General features: G+C 40.5%; 1 protein-coding gene across 1 annotated transcript in view; it reads right to left on the minus strand.

The window, feature by feature from the left end:
• Positions 1-8,419: 8,419 nt before the first annotated feature.
• RHBDL3 (rhomboid like 3) overlaps positions 8,420-18,489 on the minus strand; it is a 68,615-nt gene continuing 58,545 nt past the window's right edge. Inside the window, exons 6-7 of the mRNA XM_087707855.1 lie at positions 12,694-12,754; positions 8,420-10,006 (exon numbers count right to left, since the gene is read on the minus strand). Coding sequence (XP_087563981.1) covers positions 9,735-10,006; positions 12,694-12,754 — 333 coding nt within the window. The 3' untranslated portion in view covers positions 8,420-9,734. The remainder of the gene's footprint in view (positions 10,007-12,693; positions 12,755-18,489) is intronic.

The raw sequence follows: 18,489 nt of genomic DNA on the forward strand, positions 1-18,489 counted from the left end.
CAGGGGAGGGCTTATTTTAGCGCATGCGCTCAAAAGCTCGATTGGGTTTATAATCCAGGGAGTTCTTATTTTCAGGGAAACAGATATTCTTTAAGAATAAGCCATGAACATTGAAACTGTTGATTAACCACACACCTTAATGGAACAGTTCACTACTTCAGACAAAGAGAAGAAATATTGTGAACAATTCCCTTGTATCTGTGAGATTTTCCTTGTTAAACCACAGTTACCCAAGATGTCTGAATCGGACTAATGTAGTGGTAGGAAACCAGATACTTGGGACTACAACTCCTGTTGATTATACTTTTTGGGGAAGCCAATGGAACTGGGAAAAGTAACCCGCTTCACCTTCACCTAATTTAAACAGTGATTCATAATACAGATTGGAACCAAGATGTATTTGGGGATCCTGGTTTGTTTCTTGCCTTTGGCCATCTGGTTTGTTTAAAACCCTGCACCGTTCTGTTTGTAATATTTTGCTATTATTTGAGGATACAACATTTGTTCATATGGCACAAAACCATTCATTTCTGACCAGAATCAGTTCTACTCTGTTTCCAATACTAAACACACATCTAGGACTCACTGGTCCTCGCATCTGTACCCCAAAAGGGCACCAAATTATAATTTATAGAGAAGGTAGCTGTTCCTGCCTTCCTTTACTAAGAAACAAAACTGAATACCCAGTTTCATTTTTTTCGATTGGTTAAAAAGCAGGCTGAACCAAAACACTGGAAGGGAAGAACGTGTAAGATATATAGACCAAAGGATTAAGTGCTTTCATCCATACCTTTCCTCTGGCAAACCGTACTCCTGATTATAAACCAGCTATCAAAAGCTGTACAAGCTTTGCAACATTTCCCCTTTTTGGGGGTGTTCAGTTCAAAAGACACCCAGACGTTGTAGCAGATCTCAAAACCACTCTGAATGCTTCTAAGTGTGTTGTGTCTCCCACAATCCCTCAGTGGGAAAGTTCTCAAAACTCTAGGCAGGAATATCTTTCTTCCTGGAACAATATATTATTTTTAAAAAGTCATAAGAAAGTTTCTACAAAAAAAACCCCTTTATCTACAGATATCTTTCTGCCTAGCATAATTTTAAAAAACCATCACAATACTAAACGATACTAATGTTCACTCCCTTGGAGAGGTGGCATCAATTTAGGAGCAGGCTGTATTCATGAAACATCAGCTTGAAAAATGGTGAATGCAGTCTTTGAAAGATAGAGACCTATCTACACATTGCCTAGGCCAGGTGATCTCCGCGCTCAAGCTAAGCAACTTTCCCTTTTCATGACCTTTCCTTGTTCCTGTTCGGTTGCTTTTAAAACTGCGCTATGATTCTTCATGATGAAAGAAAAGAGCTTGTCTGATTTTGCACTTTCTGCTTCTCAGTCGATCATGCAAAACTTAGCTGAAGAGGCAACTACGTCCCCATTGGTATTTTTAATCCCTCTCTTTTGGAGAGCAATATAACGGTTTTTAAAAAAAGGGTACGTCAGGGTAGTTTTATCAGAGAAGCTGACTAGAGCAGAAAGTGCTGTGAAAATGCTACGAAGGAGGACAGGATGCAAAAACCATCTGTGGCCAGACTAATTCTGGAAACTAGCCAGGTTAGGCGGGACACAGACAATAATGGGTTCATTCAATGGGCATGCTTCCCCATCAACAGATAATGCTTTGAGCAGTTTAAACAGCAAATGGCAAAATTAATATCATGAGTAATAATCAAATCTAACATTAATTAAAACGTAGTATAAAACATCTAGTAGATATAGAACAATGAATAGTTCCGTCATTTGTATTGAACTGAAGTGGTTTGAAATTTTTTCCTTGCTATAATGTATGCCGGAATATTTGGACCTAAGGTGGAAATATTCCACTCACTGAAACAACAACTCTCCAGAATATTTTGATATTTAAATGCAAGTCTAACTCCAAAGTCCTTCCATCTTGTGATACTGGAAGAGAGAAATAGTAAATTTGTCTCAGAACAGGTGGGTGGATGGAAGACTTGGGAGCTGGATTTGTATATTATATTGAGAACCTTTACACTAGGTATCCTCTGATGTGGGAGAAACCAATGTTGTTCCTGGTTCATGGTGTATTGTAAGGTAAGGAATGTATGAATGGTCAGAAAGCAGATTTCCTCTCTAATCGCTGCTTCTATCAATTCAGACCTGGATTATATTGGAAATTCCATTTGCTGTCATATTAAGGACTGATTTCTTATAAAGACAAGGAGGTCAGATTTAGAATAGAATAAGAATTGGAAGGGACCTTGGGGGTCTTCTAGACCAACCCTCTACTCAGGCAGGAAACCCTACACCACTTCAGACAAATGGTTGTCTAATCTCTTCTTAAAAACATCCAGTGTTGGAGCATCCACAACCTCTGGAGGCAAGTTGTTCCACTGATTAATTGTTCTCACTGTCAGGAAATTCCTCCTTAGCTCTAGGTTTGTTAGTTCTAGATTTGACAGGATGCTGTTTTCTGACAGGGAGACCATATGCATCATATTTATTTCCCTTTTGGGGATCAAAGTAAGGAAAGATAAAGCCAGATTTGAATTGAATTAAATGCTTGGTGACTTCATGGATCCATCCTTATTGATCCTGGGCAGTCATACAGAAGTGGGTGGAGTCCTCTTTAAAAGAGGGGATCTTATTATTTTTAAGTACACAGAGTGGCCTACAATCTGGGTATCTCCTGCCAATGTCCTGTTCCATATTAACCAGGTCTGAGTTTACAAATGTTTTGAGATCTGCCAAAATCAGCCACATTATATGCTTTCCTAGGGAAGAGAGTGGCGTCACTGCTGACATTATTTATTCCAAAATATTTTGGATTCTGTGACGTTTTCTAAAAAAAACAGCCTTCTCGGGCTTGCAAGGGATGTAAAAAACTCTGCACGCAAAGTGTCAATAGGCTCCCAAAGCCAGCGATTCGGATCGTGCATTTGCAAAAGCTGTTTAATGTTAAAACTGTACTGCTTTAATATTAAAAGTCATCCCGACAAGCTTTTCTTTTGTTTAATGACCTTTTCCCCTTTAATCTTTTTTGCAAACTTTTTTTTAATATTCTGATCCCTCTCTCAAAGGCCAGCCTGTTTGGGCAAGCCAATGCTTGGCATTTCAAACCTTTCTCTGCCACAATGATCCTGAAGACTAAAATTTGCGATACATTTGAGACGTGTAAATGGGCCAAGCAAAATGTACAAGCTAACAATAGAAGGCAGTAGCAGAATATTCAGAAAACAGGTCTCCTATTTTCCTGGATGACAAAGAATGGTAAATTTGCAGTCGGTTCCAAGCTAAGTTATGGGGCAGGTCACAGTGGGTGAAGAAATCAATAGAAAAAGGTGACGAAATAATTTTAGAACAAGAGAAATATGTTTTGTCCGTTGATGAAATACTGTCGGCTTAGAAGCATTTTTCTCCACGCGGGATTGTACATACTTGTGCTGATGTGTTAAATCTTTCCAGCATGTTTTCGGTGCAGTAAGGCAAGCGTTTGCAAATTTCTGGAATGTGCTTACTGGAATAATGACCAATAATATTTTGCAGCCTTATCTCATTCTTTTTTTTTATACAGGTGGTCCTCTACTTATGACCACAATTGAACCCAAAATTTGTGTTGCTAAGTGAGACAGTTGATAAGTGAATCGTTGCTGTTGCTAAGTTGTTAAATGAATCTGGCTTCCCCATTGACTTTGGTTGTCAGAAGGTTGCAAAAGATGGTCACATGACCTCAGGACATTGCAACCAACCAGCATCTGGATTTTGATCGTGTGATCTTGGGGATGCTGCAACAGTCATAAGTGTGAAAAGTGAGCGTAAGTTACTTTATTCAGTGTTGTTGTAACTTCAAACAATCATTAAATGAACTATTGTAAGTCAGGGGCAGAGGTCCTACTGGTTCGGACTAGTTCGGCCGAACTGGTAGTGGTATGGTGGCCTGGGTCACCAGAACCGGCAGCGACCCAGGCCTGCCACACCTCCGAACCAGTTCCCCGATTGGCGCAGCATGTTTTCTTTTTAAAATGTTCTGCGCATGCGCAGATCTATTTATGAGCAACTGCGCATGCACGCAGAGCACATGTATGGCGCAAACACGAGCGAAGCTACAGCGAGCATGCAAAATTGCACGCACACCAAACCGGCAGTAATGCCGGCAGCAACTCAGCCCTGGTCAAAGAGTACCAATATACTTTGGATGGGCATCATCAAATGCTGTCAGCTTCCAAAAATGTACAAAGAGAAACATCCAATTAGGATTTGCCAGAACTCATTGAAGATTAATATGCTGCCAGCCCAGAAATTAATCTCATCTTTTTACACTTTACAATTTTAAATATCTACCTAAGATACCTTTCTCTTTTTGCCAAAGTTGCAGAGTGTGACTCCAACAACCACTTGCTGTACAAATGTACCGGCTGGGCATCTGGAATTATTTAGCACACAACATACCATGTGTTCCGTGGTTTGTGATAGTTTGTCCCAAACTTACAACAGTTCATTTAGTGACCTGTTCTGGGCCCCCTCCGTCCGGTAATGAACGCAGACACAGGCTTAGCTGTTTGCCACTCTTTATTCACAGCAATTATAATCCTGTTGGCTGAAAGCCCAGACACGACTCACTGGCAAGACGTTGGCAGCAACCCAGACTCCAACAGACACGGGAACACGAGGCAGACCAGACAAGGAGTTCTCCAGATTAGTGCGAGCGGTTGTGTCCTGCAAAAGGACTCCTCCCAAAGTCTCTTCTTATATACTCTCTTGGGAGGGGCCAAGCCACAACCACCTGGGCTTGATTATCTCTTATGAGTCTGTCTCCGTAACTGATGCCTCCGTTTCTCTGCCCTCCGTTGCCTGCTTTCAGGGACAAACTCCCTTTGATCTTCCTCACTGCTCCGTGCCTCAGGCGCCTCCTGGTGGCCAACCAGCCTCTCTGGTCCCTGCTCTGAGTCTGAACCCTGCCCAGGGTCCTCCACATCTTCCACAGCAGACTCATAGGGGTCCTCGCTATTGGAGTCCATCGGCAGCTCCAAGGGGTCCTGCTGGGCCACAACAGTGACCATTCTTAATTACAATGGCACCAGAAAAAGTAACCTGTGTGCCCATTTTTCACACTTACGATCGTTGCAGCATCCCCAGGTTCATGTGGTCAATATTCAGATGCTTGGTATCTGATTCATATTTATGAGGGTTGCAGTGTCCTGGGGTCATGTGATCCGTGCTTGAAACCTTCGGACAAGCAAAGTCAATGGGGATCCAGCTTCACTTAACAATGATGTTACTAACTTAACAACTATAATGATTCACTTAAGAACTATGGCAAGAAGAGATCATAAAATGGGGCAAAACTCACTTAACTGTCTCACATAGCAACAGAAATTTTGGGCTAAGTTATGGTTGTATGTCGAGGACTACCTGTATACGTATTGTGTGAGATGGTGGCTGGATCTTGTTGAAATATGCACTCGTAATTTCAGGTTCAGCTGCCATGCAGGATTGGCATTTCCAAGTTGCTTTGCTAGAATCCAAAGATATACCGGTAATCTGAAAAGGAGCGGGTGGATCAAAGAGGGGCAAGTTGTTGGGAGTATACTCCTAGTGTTGGGTAGGCAATTTGAATTCATATATAATAACAAATGGCCGATGTTGCTTTAACTGGGTGAATGTACTTATCAGCTGTAATTAACTTTGAAAAATAAGAGGGAGTCAGGAAAGCTCATTCTCTCTCTCTGCTTGTCCTATGCTTGATGACTACTTGCTTGCTTGATGACTGGAATGTGAACTACGTCTGTAAACATTGTTTGTTCTTTGAATTGTGTTTGGACACACATCTACTATCACTGCTTGTGAAGCTATTGTTAGTAGTAAAGCTACTTGTTTTTACTAGCAGTGTCTGAGACTCTATTCGTGTGTTTCTTCTACTAGCAATGTTCCTTCTCTCTCGCTGTACATTCCGCTGTGCTACTTTCTATCTCCCAACGGAGATACCCCTAACACAAGTAATAAAATGTGCATCCTGACACATGACTTGTATACTTTAGGCATTGGGACATACTGCAATGTGCTCTACATGGGGCTGCCCTTGAAGAGCATCCGGCGGCTTCAGCTAGTCCAGAATGCGGCCGCGCGAGTGATTGTGGGTGCACCTCGGTTCGCCCACATAACACCTATCCTCCGCGAGCTGCACTGGCTACCTGTTGATCTCCGTGTGCGCTTCAAGGTGCTTCTTATTACCTACAAAGCCATTCATGGTAGTGGATCTGTGTACTTGGGAGACCGCCTCCTGCCAATTACCTCCTCTCGACCCATAAGATCGCATAGATTAGGCCTCCTCCGAGTGCCATCTGCCAGCCAGTGCCGGCTGGCAACTACGCGGAGGAGAGCCTTTTCAGTAGCAGCTCCGACCCTTTGGAACGATCTCCCCGTGGAGATTCGTACCCTCACCACCCTTCAGACCTTCCGCACAGCCCTCAAGATCTGGCTATCCCGTCAGGCCTGGGGGTAAGACCATAGTCCGCCCCCACCCGAATGTTGTATGAATGTTGATTGGTTTTAATTATATATTGTGTTTTTTGTTATTGTATGTCTTCCCCTTCCATACAAGTTGTTAGCCGCCCTGAGTCCCCTCAGGGAAAAGGGCGGCCTATAAATAAACTCAACTGAACTGAACTGAACTGAACTGGGACATAAATGTGCAATGATGAGATTTGCATCATGATGTCATCATGCAAGTTCCATCATTCTCACGCAACCAGGGGTGGAATTTAGCCGGTTTGGACCGGTTCGGGTGAACTAGTCGTTCTGGCGTTCCTTTGGCCCTGCCCACCCATCCTATATTTCCTGTGTTTGAAGCCCAGCTGATCGGTGCAGCAGAGCAGATTTTACTCACCAGGGTTTCAGAAAAAGGGAAGATTTAGTGCTGATTTCAAATGCAATGTGCACACGGACAAAGCCAACCGGTTGTTGCACCGATTGAATCCTACCACTGCACGTAACCATGCCTCCTGCAGATGGCTATGATTCCGTAATTTGTTGTTAAAGGAGAAAGATTTTCAGCTGTGAAGTATGGTCTCATGGTTTAAGCACCCTGCAAGCCAAGATTTCAAAAAGACGGGCAACCAGGGCTATCCCTGAAATCTAGAGCTGGCAACTGGCAATTCATGTCACTAAATGGTTGGGTTCAGACAATAGGCTAAACCAGGGACTCTCAAACTTTTTCTTTTATAGTAAGATCTAAAATAATGGATAAATTTGTGTAACACTTATTGGAGTTAGGGTTTGAAAGAGATTAAATGTTTTAGTAATTGAATTTTAATGTATATTTTCATTGCTGTTCTCAAATTTTGTGACACCACAACTGTCCACTGAAACTCCGGCAGTCTAAATCAGTAGCAAAATCCAGGGAAATCCTGATGTTTCTGTTTTGCCTGCACAAGGCTGATTGGTTTTAAAAAACAGGGATTGCCCCCTCTTAAGGTGTTTGCAAATCCCTGTGCCATCCCCAAACTCCAAATTAACAAAATATGACTGCTGTGCACAACTGGCTATACCTGAAGACCTGAATAAGACTGAGTGTGATCCCCAGAGACACACAACATGTTAGTGATTTAATTACACACTGAACTTCAAAGTACTTCATCTTATTTAATCTAGGCCAGTATGTGGCGCAATCCCCGCTGATTTTTCTCTAGACTAAACAAACAAACAAACAAACAAACAAACAAACAGAGAAACAAACAAACGTCCTCCCAGTTCTACTATTATTTGCTTCCTGGCAGCTGTGTAGATTTAATTATTTTAAATCCACAGAGATATATATTTTTCCCACACGAAACCTCCCCCTCCTGTCAGAAGAGGTGCATCCCATGAGATTGCATAAATCATTCGCTCAGGCTTGCACACCTGTTGAGGTACTACTGTTAAACACATCCCTGATCCATTAAAGCCAATTCTCCCCAGTCTCATGTCCTCAACAATAATGTATGAGACCACAACACTCAGAATTCCAGGTGAAGAGAGGACTCCTAAACAATAGCAGGCAGTTAAAAGTTCTCTGGACCTCTTTACTGCTATCTAGTTATCTGGATTTCTCAGCCTAAATTTGGTAGCCCTGATACCTCCAACTTTTTCCATAGATGTTGACAGGGCAAGTGTAAAATGTCAATATGGTAGGTGTGACAACTCAACAGAAACTCTGTCTGTTTTTAATGTGCATTGCTGCATATAAAAAGGAGGCAGAGCTTCGATCATGCACGTGGCTCTTCCATATCGACTTTTTAAAACCACCTCTACCGGGCCAGCATTTTCAGTTGTGCGTAGATTAAAAAACACCACACTTATATACTTCAGTTCCCAGAATTCCTTTCATCCTGCTGAGTCCCAACATATTTAGAGACCGTCAGGTTGAGAATGGTTGCAATAAAATATACAGTATGTGAGCAATGAACAAAACATCATTACAATTTTGCTGATTGCATTCACAAGAGGCAAAAGGACAAACCTGTATTTTGCAAACCAACATCAGTAGAATGTTTTGTTCAGGGAGCAGCACATCTACTTCTTCCAAAATTGGTCAATTGAAGATCTTGCAAATACAGAAGACTGCAGCAGAGCTTGTTAAAGGCAGCTAAACATCAAGAATATCTATCACGTTGTTTAATGGGTTGTGAAATTCTGGAAGAACTCTTTTAAAAAGTAGACCACCTAACTATCCTTCTCCAAGGAGCAGATTCTGCTTTAAAATAAACAGAAGGACCAAAGCCCCAAAGGAAATAATACAGTTATTGTAAGATTCAACAGCTTCAAGTAATCTGTGATGACTAAAAACCCAGCCACAAACAATAAAAAAACAATGAATTATGTAGCTGAATTTTATAAGCAGACTAAAGCACCCTCAAATATTTCAGTGTGATTTGGTTGATTCTTTAGCTGGAAACCAGTCTTGGCAAGTGGTCATGAGTGAACATCTAAAATCAGAATCCTCCATTTATTTTTCTCTCTTAATTGTTCAGAAAACTCGACAAATGGGGGAAAGGCTAAAATATTCGGACTTAGAGACTTTGTGGCTCTAAAGAGCTACAAAGTGGATACCGGTCTGGCATGTCGCACATGGTCTCCAACCCCTTCTTTTGCCCTGCATTACAACCCATCCACTACAGAAAGGAATATATTTTCCAAACGGACTGAAGATTGTCTGGCGTAATCCAATGTAATAGACCACAGCTCCCATCATCTTGAACCAAAGTGATGAGTTTATAGCACAACGCATCTGAAGGACATCAGCTAAGAAAAGCTCTTCTAAAGTTTCTAACCGTGAATGCTAGAAAAGAAAACCATCCAGATGAGACTTCACTGGGTGCATGAACATTTCACCCATCTGCATTGGGCTAAGCATTCCAGGGGGCTGAATCTTCCTTTGGAGAACAGGACCAAACTGGTTATATGAGCAAAGGGCACAAGGTGTGGCTCATAAAGATCATGGTACCTGTAAATCTCCATGCCCAAACATCTTCCAAGCAAGGATCCATGGAGTCGTCCTTAATATTCATTTCCCATCAGCATGTATAGTTCTCCCTCAGTGCATGTCATTCCAGAACTTGGATACATTCCCCTCTTGTCACATTCATAAAAAAATAAATCCTCTGGTTTCATTTTTCTTTTTGCCCATAAAGCTGGAAGGTGGGAAGTCACTTCTTTGCCTGTTGTTTAGCCCAAGCTCTTAAGGAAGTGGAGGTAGTTTTAGATCCAACATGCTATAGGCAAAAATGTTCCAGAAGATGGCAAAGAGAACAAACACCATATACATGGAAACGAAGATCCACCATACTGATTGATCTTGAAGTCTCTGCTCATAGTTCCTTAGAATAACCACACCAAGGGTGATTCCAACACCCACCCCACCTAGGTGGGCAACGAAACTGGGATGAGGACATGGAGGATAAGCAGAGGGGTAGAATCTCAGCCATACAGCTCTTCCAAATTCAAAGCTCACTGAAAGAGAGATGAAGCAGTAAGTCACATTGCCCACAATTCATCAGAAACTGCACGGCATTGTCCATTCACTATCCCATAGAATCCATGCTACTCTGCTGTGGTGCAGCATTTTTTCCTTATCATTTTGAGCAGCATTTTCAAGGAACAGAACAGCTTATTTTGCAAGAATTTCTGGCCATGGGGAAAGATACATCCTCCACCATTCTGGATCACTTTTAAGCCAGACTGTCCAGAGTTCACAAACGTGCAAAATGCACCTTATATGCATATCTATATTTGTGTGTGTGTATGTATGTGTGTGTGTGTGTGTGTGTATACAGGTTCGATTCCCAAACATGGGTATGGCTAGCTGATGAGAGCTAAATAGCTTGAAATAGATCTATACTAGTCTCCCTTTATTGATTTATCAGCATAAATATAACATATGTGTGTGTGTGTGTGTGTGTGTGTGTGTGTGTGTGTGTGTGTGTGTATGTATATGTATATGTATATGTATATGTATATGTATATGTATATGTATATGTATATGTATATGTATATGTATATGTATATGTATATGTATATGTATATGTATATGTATATGTATATGTATGTTATATTTGTGCTGATAAATAATATAACAAATGTAACAAAAAGGCAACAGTAAAAAATATTGGGTTTCTGTCTGGATGGTCTCTTGTGACGAGCCAAAGGACAGAGAATGGAAGTAGTGATCTTCCTCCCATATTTGGGCATACCAGGGGTTGTGACTTTAAATAAATAAATAAATAAATAAATAAATAAATAAATAAATAAATAAATAAATAAATAAATAAATAAATAAATAAATAAATAAATATATATATATATATATACACATATATATACACACACACACACATACCCCTGGTGTGTGTGTGTGTATGTGTGTATGTATGTATGTATGTATGTGTGTATGTGTGTGTATCTATCTATCTATCTATCTATCTATCTATCTATCTATCTATCTATCTATCTATAAAGTCACAACCCCTGGTATTAAATTAACCCCTGGTATAAAAATATTTGTGCCTTTATTTATTTATCAGCACAAATATAACATAGATAGATAGATAGATAGATAGATAGATAGATAGATAGATAGATAGATAGATGGGGGAGGGAGGGAGGGAGGGAGAGAGAGAGAGAGCAGGAAAAGAAATAAAAACCCAATGGCTTGAAATGAAGTCCCTGTTAACTTTATCTTTTTAAATAAAATATTCCTTTTGGAACAAGTTTTTTCCCCATTACTGACAGATTTTTTTTAAAAAAAAACCCTTCTCTATGAACCTTCTTTTCCTTTCCCCATCCCTTTTTCCTCTTGAAAAAGTCAATTGCCTCTTTCTCTTTTTCTACCTAGTCCTATTATCATAATGGGATGGAAAATCATATTAGAGCTCATCTATAATCTCTGCTGCCAAAGACTATGGAACACAGGTGGTGATTCAGATTAAACGGATAGATTAGGAAAGATTAAGCAGCCTCTCCAGAACTTTTATGGAGGTTCTTTGTTTTCCACTTAAACCAACTGCTGTTTAGACCAACTTCTCTAATGAACCACTGGGAAAATGCAAGCAAGTCTTAAAGTGAGAAAAACCAAGGAACGAGTCCGTAGCCCTCATTTTGGCTTCAAGGAGCACAAACGTATGATTGCATTTAACACGACAAGATATATTATTGTAGAATCACTAATGGGCACATATAAAACCCCCGCTGAAGATGTTACCTAATTTGGTAATGAAATGTTTGTCAAGCAGAAACTCAGAGGACAAACATCTGTCTAAAGGGCACACATAAAGTCTGACTCAGAGCCTGCTGGAAGAACCAGGTCTGAATTTCTTTCCTGAAGACATGCAAGGCCCGTGGCACGACATAACCGCGGTAGACTAAAGCGCGCCGACAACACCGCGGTGCTAAAACCGCGATGTTAAAAGCGCGCCCACAACAGGGTGCCCACAACAGCGTGCCGACAGAAGCGCAATTTAACTTAAGGTAAGGTTTAGGGTTAGGTTTTGGGTTAGGTTTAGGGTTAGGTTTAGGGTAGGTTTAGGGTAGGTTTAGCGTTAGGTTTAGCGTTAGGTTTAGGGTTATTTTTAGGGTTATGTTACAGCGCGCTTCTGTCAGTGCGCTGTTGTCGGCACGCTGTTGTCGCGCGGTTTTGTCACCGCGCTTTAGTCACACGTGCTTTAGTCTACCGCGGTTTTGTGGTGGAACCGCAAGGCCAGGGAAGGAGACTTCTGCTTTCCGAAGCCTTCACAATGGGCCACCATTAGCTTAGCTAATCAGGAATTCCAACTTACTTTTAGATTTCCAAGAAGTCATCATTAATTCCTGTTTTTTTCCCCCTCTAGTTTTTCCCAAAGAGGGGGGAAAAAAGCCCAATCTACCAATCAAATTGATCTACTCATTGTCCATTAGCACTATCCGAATTAATTGTTGTGCAATCCAGTCTGGTCCCAAATATATGAGTGATTCACACATCATCTACAGGTTTAGAAAGCAGAGTGAGCAGCTCTGTATGGGACAGTCCCCAAGATTGTTTTTTTTTTCTAATTTGCCATTATTATCCCTAGGCTGCTAATCTGAAAAAAATAAATAAACGAGATCAAAAATAGCTTCAGGCATAGCAGGTGCACTGATGAGAATCACTTAATGAGGATACTTACTGCAGATCAAGGCAACGGCCATGCGCAGCAGCTTGAACTGACACTTCATTCCAGACCAGTTCTGATAAAGAAATAAAAGAATATCCAAGTGAGGTTTTCCATCTGCTGAGCATCTGGAAACAGACGCATTGCACATGCTTGGCTTTTGGACTGCAGATCCATCCCTTCATCTTTTTGCACTGCACACTCACTGTGGCTTTGGTAAGGAGCCCCTGAGAAATAAATTACAGCACTTGCCTCCTGAAACCTACCATTTCTTTCTTTCCTAAATGAGCCAAAATATAGACTGGAAGAAGAAAGTTTTGTTTTTTAAATCAAGATGTGAATTCTGATTTTATATCTTTGCATTGCTCAAGACTACCTAATTTCATGATATATTTTTTAAACGTTGCTCTCCATGCAGTGGAACCTTATACTGTTTCCCTTAATGAGCTCTTACAAAACAGGAGCAGGTTTGGTAGGGAGGATTTCTGGTAATGGGTTGATCTGTGCAATGACAAATTATGATATAACCTTCAATACTTTACAGAATAGCAGAGTTGGAAAGGACCCTGGAGGTCTTCTAGTCCAATCCCCTGCTCAGGCAGGAAATCCCATACCATTTCAGACAAATAGTTGTCCAATCTCTTCTTAAAAACTTCCAGTGCTGCAGCATTCACAACTCCTGGAGGCAAGTTGTTCCACTGATTAATTGTTCTAACTGTCAGGAAATTTCTCCTTAGTTCCAGGTTGCTTCTCTCCTTGATTAGTTTCTATCCATTGCTTTATATTCTGCTTTTAGGTGCTTTGGACAATAGTTTGACTCCCTCGTCTTTGTGGCAGCCCCTGAGATATTGGAAGACTGCTATCATGGTCTCCCATAGTCCTTATTTTCATTAAACTAGACATAAACAGTTCCTGCAACCATTCTTCATATATTTAAGCCCCCAGTCCCCTAATCATATCTGTTGCTCTTCTCTACATTTGGAAATAAAGTCATTCTTGTGTGTTGTCATAGCACAGGCACTGGCCTGCTCCGCATTCACAGTTTTGACTATTCCTCTCCAGCTGCAAGACGGTCCATTGGCTCATTTTGCACTACCTCATCTCTTAAATGGATCCCGAGAATGCTTTTGCTTTGCTGTTAATATACTATGTTACAAAATAGAGTTTTATAAAACACTACAACTCCATGAGAATTTCCTACAAACTATATTTGCTAGGAGCACCAAACCTCAGGCGGCTTTTGATGTTGCCATTTTTTATTATTATTATTGAGCAACAAAGTACATGCTTATATTTCTGGGCGGGGGGGAGGGGAGGCTGAAAATAATCTGATATATTAATGAAGAAATTATAAAGGAATCTGAAACAGTCTATGGAATTGTATATATGTTGCATTAAAATTGCCCAACTGTTTCTACAGTATAGGTGCATCCCTATAGAATGAGAAGGAAAGTGGAGATTTTGGAAATTGGAGGAAGGTGGTAGTTCAAAGTCACTACTGGGCAACCTTAGCACCTCATGTCAGCTTCCACAACTCCAGCTGTCAAAGAAGAGGCAATGTCGGTAAAGTGATTTAAAGGACCAGGAAAGTTAGGCTTGTCCCTGGCTGGGAAATAAAGTCTGCCCATACAGTGATTACAGCTCTGCTCTTTCCTGAACGTTGGACAGGCTGGGATGACAGGAGTTATTGCTCAATAAATTTTGGGTTCTCAGGCCAGAACACCCTGCTCCTCCTCGTATCTCTTTTTAAGAATCCTCCAGGTCAATGGCATCATATATCAGACAGGGAGAGAGATACTGGTCCTACATTTCACACCTCATCCAACCAATCAACAATGCTCAAGAGGACATTTGGAACGCTGCCATTACATTGGTTGAAAGAGGAGATTCATTCTTCCCAAGCAGACCTTTTATTGATATCTATGCGTTTTCCAAATTCTGAAATGTAGTCAGCAGAGCGGCATTGCTGTGGAGGATATTCTTAAATTCGGTGAACATTCTAAGAAATTCATGGGCTTGAATAGCAATCGCTTTTAAACTTTTTATACTGTCTTATAGTTTGTTACAGCACTCTCTGGGCAATTTACAATGAAGTATTATTTCCATATTGCCCCTAGCAATCTGGGTCTTCAATTTACCAACCTCAGAAGGATGGAAGGCTGAGTCAACCTTCAGCCCAATCAGGATTGAACTTTACGCAGTGAGCAGAGTTTGATTGCAATACTGCACTTTAACCATTGTGCCACCAGGGTTCCCGTTGAAGTTACTTATGCAGATATTTATCTCCTTGGAAAGTGTTACGTGTGGTGGTCTTGCCACAAGGAGTCTTGTTTGAAAGGAAATAAGGAAATTGCAGCAGTGTTTCTCAATCTTGGCAACTTCAACTCCCTGAATTCCCTGGCCGGGTTGGGGGATTAGAACTCAGGTTTGCTTACTCTTAGACTGGTGCCTTAAACCAGGGAATTCCCCAACCCCCAATCTGTGGACTGGCACTGGTCCACAGCATGCTAGAAACCGGTCCGTGCAAACAAGGGAAGCCACAGCCGCGGGATGCAGACAGCACATGAAGTCACGTCCCATCCGGTCCACCATAACAACCTCTCTTCATGGAATTGATCTCTGATGCCCAAAATGTTGGGGGCCGCTGCCTTAAATCGCTAGACCAAACCAGCTTTTAAATAGGGATTAATATTCCTTTTCACAGCTATTCTGCAGTCTACAATATTTAGAAGCCAAATCCAGTTCTAATTTGGAGCAGGGGGAGAAAATGTAAACATAAAAGTAATTTGGAATATATCTGAATAGGTAGTTAATGGGACCTTGTTCATTATATCATAGGGTTGGGTCATAGCATATTTTTCTTGATCCCACAGAACAAGATCACATGGGCAATGATGCAGATCTAAATAACAATGGATACCGCTGGTGGAATATCAAGCAGGTATATCTGTCTCGTTTGGATAGCGGTAGCCATTTTTATTGAAATTTCGATCGTTGAAGTTTCCCCTTGGCCCTTTGAACTTTAAACAACACATTTACACATTGTTTGATTCTCTGTACAGTTTATCTTGTGTGTGCTTTCTGAATGGCAGTGGTATGTGATTCCAGTTTGGGTGATATAAGGGCAGAAGGGTTCTCATTTGCACATCAACAAATTCAGTGCTAATTACACACACCTTTGACTGATAGTCACTTGAGGATTCTGAGCCAGCCTGAAAGTAAACTCTACTGATACAATGTTTGACAGCTGAAGAGACCTACTTCTTGCTTGGCTGCAGGGTATGTAGTCAAAATGCTTGTGAAGCAAACAGTTGTCTTCTTCTTCTTTTTTTGGTTTTGCCTATTTTTTCTCTTGCCTCAGTAACTTTTCAGGTCCTTTAAGAGAAATGGTAGCATGGTGGCTTTGTGGTTCCCACTCAGTAGACCAAGCAAAAGGACCAGGGATGAAATTAATAATAATTCCTTTTCCCTTTGGTGGGGGAGGAGTAACGGCAAAATGCAAGTCTGTGTGGTTTCTAAACATTTCCCCCCTCCCTTTTGCATGGAGTAAGAACATTTTCCTGCAAGATTGATTGCAAAGCAAAGCAATGAAGATTAAACCCTGCTTTCTTTTAAACTGCCTCTGACAATTTGGAAGTGAAAATGGTGGCATTAAGTTCCTCCATGCTACATTGATAAGAGTAGTAATGATATTTCTCATTTCCCCCAATCTCTCTCCACTTTTAATGAGGATTGTAGCTAACCATAGCTATGACCTTTTGAGCAATAGCAAGCTGAAATTAGGACTGCAAGATCATTGCTGCTCTTATTTTAGGGAATTACAGTATAAATGCTACATACAGATTATTGGAGAGTGAAGACATCTCTCTTTTCATTAACATGCAACACAAAGAAGCAGTTCAATAATTAATGCCTGATACATTAACAAGATAAATTCTGAAGAAGAAGAAAATAATTAAGGATTGAACCAAAGCACAAATTTATTATTTTTTATATAAATGGGCAAACTCAAGGAATGTTAAATTTTGCCCCAAGTTATTGAAATCTGAATTTTCTTGGTTTGGCTCAGTTTCAATGTTTTTCTTTTTTTTAACATCTAGCAGAGTCTGTGAGATGACAGGTGGAGATGTAAACAACAACTTGCATCATGTTGGCACAATATTGCTTTAGTTATTTTGACAAAAATGATGGATTCTACAAAGTTTTCTATTGACTTTTAGGCCACATCATCTGTCATAGAGGCATGTTCCCCCTGCTATAAGCAGATTTTTGTTCCCCTCCCCCCCAAAAAATATTATCCTGGTGTTTTTTTTAAAGTTTCTTTAGACAACCATGTGTTAACAGGCCCCTTTTGGTTGTGAATTTAGTAATACATGAGTTAATCACTGCGATAAGTGGCTTTGATAAAGTGTCACATTTGTTCTAAACCAGCTGATGCTCAGATCAACCATGCAAACGCTCTTCTACATTACCAAATACGGTGAACAATACAATTCTGTATATATCTATTTGGAAGTAAGAAGTATTAGGTTCAATTGGGTAAGCTATAAGGATTGCAAGCCATGAAAGCCTGTCTATATTTGTCTCTCCATCTGCTTATGTACAGATGGCTCTACAAGAAACATCAGCAAGCCAATAAACTGGTTTGACTTAAACTAAGTGACTGAGATATTACACTGAGCCATCATTTGATGAATGGTCTGCTATTTGTTAAATTCCCTGGACTCACCCCAAACTATAAACCATAACTTATAAACTGCAGTGATTGCATTCCTAAAACAAACTAACCAATCCAATCCAAACTAAATCACATTATGATTTAGCACGTTATATAGACGTAATCAATATACTGTTTGAACAGAGGGATAGAATGGGTATATTTAGACTAGGGGTGACATGATAGCAGTGTTCCAATATCTCAGAGGCTGCCACAAAGAAGAGGGAGTCAAACTATTCTCCAAAGCACCTGAAGGCAGAATATAAAGCAATGGATGGAAACTAATCAAGGAGAGAAGCAACTTAGAATTAAGGAGAAATTTCCTGACAGTTAGAACAATTAATCAGTGGAACAACTTGCCTCCAAAATTTGTGAATGCTCCAACACTGGAAGTTTTTAAGAAGAGATTGGACAACTATTTGTCTGAAATGGTATGGGATTTCCTGCCTGAGCAGGGGGTTGGACTAGAAGACCTCCAAGGTCCCTTCCAACTCTGCTATTCTGTAAAGTATTGAAGGTTACATCATAATTTGTCATTGCACAGATCAACCCATTATCAGAAATCCTCCCTACCAAACCTGCTCATGTTTTGTAAGAGCTCATTAAGGGAAACAGCATAAGGTTCCACTGCATGGAGAGCAACATTTAAAAAATATATCATGAAATTAGGTAGTCTTGAGCAATGCAAAGATATAAAACCACAATTCACATCTTGATTTAAATAACAAAACACAACTTTCTTCTTCCAGTCAACAATTAACCAATGAAACAACTTACCTCCATAAGTTGTGAATGCTCCAACACTGGAGGTTTTTAAGAAGAGATAGGACAACTATTTGTCTGAAATGGTATAAGGTTTCCTGCCTAAGCAGGGGTTGGACTTGAAGACCTCCAAGGTCCCTTCCAACTCTGTTATTCTATATAGACTTCTATATAGACTCAACCATTATGGCTTGTAGCTGTGGTTTGTGACTAAGCATTGAATGAGCCCAGTAATGTGTAATTCTAATAATTGTAGCTTATACCTCAAATTTTATATGAGGTTAGCCATATTAAATGTTGAAGGCACATCAGCAATCTACACAAATCACCAC

Source organism: Thamnophis sirtalis, unplaced genomic scaffold, assembly GCF_051295495.1.
Source record: "Thamnophis sirtalis isolate CommonGarterSnake01/CBP01778 unplaced genomic scaffold, rThaSir2_p1.2 scaffold_3, whole genome shotgun sequence".
Taxonomy (NCBI): domain Eukaryota; kingdom Metazoa; phylum Chordata; class Lepidosauria; order Squamata; family Natricidae; genus Thamnophis; species Thamnophis sirtalis.